The following is a 5,450-nucleotide window of genomic DNA, read 5'->3' as shown; positions in this document are numbered from 1 at the left end:
GTGTGTCAGAGGCGGTGCGGTTGGCGCAGGATAGAGCAGGGTTTAGGGCTGTTGTGCATAGGGTCGCTATGAGTTGGAAACGACTCGATGGCACAGAACAACAACAACAACAACATACCTAAGTTTGCCGGATTCAGAGCAACTCATAACAATCTACCATCTGCCAAAAAGAACCAAGGACCTCTTGACAGCCAAGCTGGCTCCCATCAGCTCTAGCCATTGACTCTTAGCCTGGCTGTCCTGAGACACATTCCGGAACAGGATTTTCTTGGTGCAGAAGCTTGCCATTGGCATTTGCTGAAAAACATCATTCCTCTGTATCCTAACTGTGCCTACATAATGATAGATACTCTTCCAGGTTTTGGCACCCAAAATAAAATAATAATGGAGACTCACCATGAAGGGGTCGTAGGAAGCTGCCGGTGGAGCTGGAGTTGTACTTTCATAAGTGGGGTTCGAGATATTCTCAGGCTGCTCTTTGCCAAAAGCCTCAACACTGATATCCTCTTCTGACTGTCGGGAAACAAGCATGAGGGCTGAGAGCCAGAACTGACACTGGGGCACGAGTGCATCCAAGCTGGCTGGTAATGTGAGCCACTCCCACCTCCCTCTGGAAAGCTTTTACTTCATGGAGAGATGATTTACACACAATAAGATATGTCAGATACATGACTTTTGTGTTCATCCCTGTGACTTCTTATATGTATGTCTTGGGTCTACTACTTTATGGAGAGATGATTTACACACAGCAAGATATGTCAGATCTGACTCTTGTGTTCATTCCTGTGGCTGTGGCTTCTTATGTGTACCTCTTGGGTCTACCCTGCCAGAGCGCTTCATCTCGCAGCAGTAATCCCAGAGGCTCCTCAAGAGGAAGTCCTGGTGATTCTGCTCCTGTAAGGATTGTTGTTACTCAGTGCTCTCAAGTGCATTCCAGTCCATAGTGCCCTTCCAGGACTGAGTAGAACTGCCCCATAGGGTTCCTAAGTGTAATCTTTGTGGGAGCAAACCACCAGGTCTTTCTTCCTGTGGAGCTGCTGGTGGATTTGAACTGCCAACCTTTTGGTTAGCAGCTGACACCTAACAATTGTGCTACCAGAGCTCCCTTATTAAAGACTGTTTTTTTCAGACCTCAAAGTAACTGCTTTTTCAAAGAGGTCTTTTGCAGCCAGTTTTACCAATGAAAGTCCTAATTTCTCGATGGCTGCTTGCGTGGACATTGTGGATCCAGGTAAAATGAAATCCATATTTCATTTCCAATTTCTCCACAACCTCGCCAGCATTTGTTGTTTGCTGCTCTCTTGAACTTTGCTGTTGTTACTAGGGTGAGATATCTCATAGTTGTTTTGATTTGCATCTCTCTTAGAGCTAGGGATTTTGAACATTTCTTCATGTGTTTGTTTGCCATCTGACTACCTTTGGTGAAGTGTCTATTCATATCTGGTGCCCATTTTGCAGTTGGGTTGTTGTGGTGCTTAAAGCTGTGTTCTTCTCCATAAAGTCCAGCTTCTCAAATTATTTACCCAACATACAGATTGACTAGGTATGGAGAAAGGCTATAACCCTGGTACACCTTTCCTGACTTTAAACCATGCCGTATTCCCTTGTTCCGTTCGAATGACTACTTGTACATGTTCCAGGTACAGCTTCTGCATAAGCACAATTAAGAGTTCTGGAATTCTTATTCTTCCCAGTGTTATCCACAGTTTGTTATGACCCACATGATTAAGTGCCTAGGCTGTAATCAATATAGATTTATAGCAATTACAGCCTAGGCACTTGACCAAATGGATTGTAAAAAATCTATAGTGGTTACAGCATAGAAAGCCCTCTGGGGCAGTTCTACTGTGTCCCAGAGTTACTATGAATTTAAAATTGACTCTCTGGCAACAACAACAACAACAATAAAATCATCAGACCCTCATAACACACAGAGTATCAACCATTCTTTCTTCTTTCACCCTAGAGAGGTTGCCTCTGTCCCTAAACCTGATACATAAAGAAGCATCCATGTCTAGACTTTTGCTAAGTATGTTTGTAGAATCATTCCTGGGACTGTTAAATATGCAGGTTTTCTTGAGTTAGTAAGGTGGTGTGTGAACTGCTGCTTAGGGCTGAGACACTGATGCTGAGACACAGATGGAGAGGTAGACGAGGATGAGAGAGGACACAAGGTTGCTTTGCTACTCCTGGGCCCTGTCTCCAGAGTCACATACAACCATGAGCTTCCTATAGACCTGAATGTGAGCTCCCCTATTCAAACAGGCCAAAAATGTGCTTTGCTGGCTTCAGTGCGAACCACCCCTACCTGGTCCTCTGACTCTCAGAGTCAAGCATGATGTCAAGCCAGTCATAGTGGTCACTTGTTTGGTGCATCTTCCAAGATGAGGGTGACTCTACAGTTCCTGCAACCCCACTCAGTAGTCAAGAGGGGCTGCTGCTGGCATCCACCACCCTCATTCACACAGCTCCCTCTCAGCCCGGCAGGAGGGGCTTGGAGCTGCCATTGCTGCTTCTCTTGGGGACAGAGAGGCAGGATGTGTGTAACAGTTGGCGGTCCCTGTCCTGTGCTCTGCACCCAGCTCTCTGGTGCATTTCTGCACTGTCTAGCCACGAAGAAGCCCAGAGCCAGCGTCTGGCTGTGTTACTCACAATAGCAAAGAGATGGAAGCAACCTAAGTGCCTGTTAACAAATGAATGGGTAGAAAAGCTATGGTACATTCACTCAATGGAATACTACGCAGCACTGAAAAACAAGGAACTCGTGAAATATTACACAACATGGGTGACTCTGGAGGACATTATGCTGAGTGGAATATCTCAGTCACAAAAGGACAAAAACCATATAGCAGCACTGTTCTAAAAGAGGACTGACATAGGGGTTGAGAAGAAACTAAGAAAAGAGAGGATAATGAATATTGCATTGGAACAGATAAAGGAACGAACTGTTTAAAAGGAATATATGAGTAGGCATTACTTGTATGACAATGAGAGGTGGATTTTGAAGACAACCACGTTGCCACGTTCCCATTCATCTCTCTCTTACCTCAAAGTGCTGGAAGCCAACTGTTCTCCGGTTTAGCCGAAAGTAAGAGTATGCAGCAAAAGCTATGGCTCCGAGGACCAGGATGATGGCAAAGGATAGCCCTGTTCCCAAGCCAGCGTGGGCCGAGTTCTACACACAAGAACGGCAGGGGTCAGTACCCAAGACTAGGTGACTCCCCAAAAGAGAGGTGCACTTCATGGAGCCCACCCTGTTCTTGCTGGCCCGGGACATCCCAGAGTCAGTAGGGATAAAAATAGTGAGAAAATAGCTAATGACTATCAAGCCTTTACTATTTATTGCCAGGGACTATAATAAGCCCTTATATGAAATAATAAGCACAAAGAGAAAGGAAAAATGATTACTCTCCCATTATTTTTGTTTGGTTTTTAGTTCCTGTGGTTATAATCTCACTTGGAATGGGCTGTTTTGTTACATCAATATGGCAGGATTGTCGTTGTTTAATGTGCCACAGAGTTGAAACCAACTCATAGCTGACTCTCCAGGTGGTTTTCAAAGGCAGTAAAGTGTATGGAAGGAGATTGCCCATACTTCTTCTGTGGAGCAGCTGGTGGATTTTGAACCCTGTACTTTTGGGATTATAGCTACTCTCCCATTGTATATGGGGCACTGAGGCACAGAGAGGTTAAATCCTTGAAGAAGATTGCGCAGCCAATGAGTGGTAGAGGTAGGCTTTGAACTGAGGCTGGTACAAGAGCTTATGTTGTTAATGACCAGGCTCTGGGACTTTCCAGAGTTGGCTCTGCTCACTCTTCTCTCACCGTTTTTTGAGAAAATGAAAATCTTAACAACTTTGTTCCAGGTGCTGTTCTAAAGGTTGTGTTATTTATTAACTTGTAGTCCTCCCAGGAACCCAGGGGGAAGGTATTATGGTCTCTGTTTTTCAAAGGGGAAAGCTGTCTCAGAGATTTTTTGAGTCACACAGCTGCAAATCAGAGGGACCAGGACTAAAGCCAGGATTTCTTAGTCTCCTTGTAGTGATTTCCCCCGCCATTGCTCTGTTCTGCCTCTTCCACTTGATGAATACTGACAGGTGCTCATTGCTGCTATATAGGATGAGGTGGGCGTGAGCTGACCCAGGGCTGGATGTCACTGAAGCCAGCTGTCCTGGATGCAAGAGGCTCGTTCAGTCTCCACAGGAGGAGGGTGACAGATGGGGCTTCCAGCAAGTTCTCTACTTTGGAAGTGGACACTGGGGATTCTCTTGGCCCCTCATCAGCAATCCTAGCTACTCACCACTGGGGCAGGGGGTGCTTTTAAAGGCCCGGAAATGATATGGATGATCCCATTGGAGGCAAAGATGTCCCACTGCAGAATGGCTCTTCCATTCACAAATCTGGTTTCATTCTGGAGAAAGGAGAAGGTTGGTGGGGATCTGAGGCCATCTGCCTTTCCCTGCTAATATGAGCGGCCTTTTCATGAAGGAGAGTTCTTCAGCTTCCGCAGCATCTTAGAACTAAGGTTTTAGCTCCACAGACTCTGCACAGCTCAGAACACATCAATGCCTTGTGCCAAAACCCTAACATTCTTATATCCTAAAGTTTAGAATCTAGGAGCATGTCAGAATCTAAGGAGCTTCCAGAAATCCACTCACTGATCTAACAGCTAAAGATCAGAGGCCCCAAGTGGGGAAGTTCCTTGTCCTAGACCACTCACATTATAATCCCACTCTGGACTCCAGCTATCTGCCCAGAACCTCGTACCACACTGGGATGTGGTTTCCCATGGTCTGATCCCTTGCTACTCAAATGTGGGGAGTCACCTGGAGGTTCCTTAGACATGTAGAACCTCTGATCCTACAATTCACCACCTGAGTCCTAGTTTACATCTTAACAAGATCCCCAGATGGTTCAAGTGCACATTAAAATTGGAGAAGCATTGGTTTAAACAATTGACTTTCAATAATAGAAATCACCTATCAGGTAAAGCTGAAGAAAGTAATCTTCATTGAGTACTTGCTCCATGCCAGGGATTTTCCCCAAGGATTCCCCAAATCTTCCTCACTGAATCCCCACAACAGCTTATGATTGAGACATAGGGTGATTACCGCTCCCATCATCACTGCTATCATCGCCATTGTTACCATCATCACCATTATGACCACTGCCATCATCATCATCCTCACCACTATCTCCACCATCACCATTATAATCACCACCATCATTATCACCATCACCATTATGACCACTGCCATCATCATCATCCTCACCACTATCTCCACCATCACCATTATAATCACCACCATCATTATCACCATCACCACCACCACTACTATCCCCACTGTTATCATCATCATCCTCACCACCATCTCCACCATCACCCCATTATTATAATCACCACCATCATTATCACCACCATCATCATTATCACCATCACCACCACCACT

The 5,450-nt window shown here is 45.3% G+C and overlaps 1 protein-coding gene across 1 annotated transcript in view; it reads right to left on the bottom strand.

Moving 5' to 3' along the window:
* Positions 1-5,450, bottom strand: part of STAB2 (stabilin 2) — a 251,479-nt gene that overhangs the window by 4,101 nt on the left and 241,928 nt on the right. Inside the window, exons 65-67 of the mRNA XM_006888578.1 lie at positions 4,301-4,411; positions 3,047-3,175; positions 397-513 (exon numbers count right to left, since the gene is read on the bottom strand). Of these exons, the coding sequence (XP_006888640.1) occupies positions 397-513; positions 3,047-3,175; positions 4,301-4,411 (357 nt within the window). The remainder of the gene's footprint in view (positions 1-396; positions 514-3,046; positions 3,176-4,300; positions 4,412-5,450) is intronic.

The sequence above is a fragment of the Elephantulus edwardii genome, unplaced genomic scaffold, assembly GCF_000299155.1.
Source record: "Elephantulus edwardii isolate Elephantulus edwardi_28Jun2011 unplaced genomic scaffold, EleEdw1.0 scaffold00068, whole genome shotgun sequence".
Lineage (NCBI taxonomy): Eukaryota > Metazoa > Chordata > Mammalia > Macroscelidea > Macroscelididae > Elephantulus > Elephantulus edwardii.
Note: the sequence above shows the minus strand (reverse complement) of the source record. Positions and strands in the feature narration are given on the sequence as shown.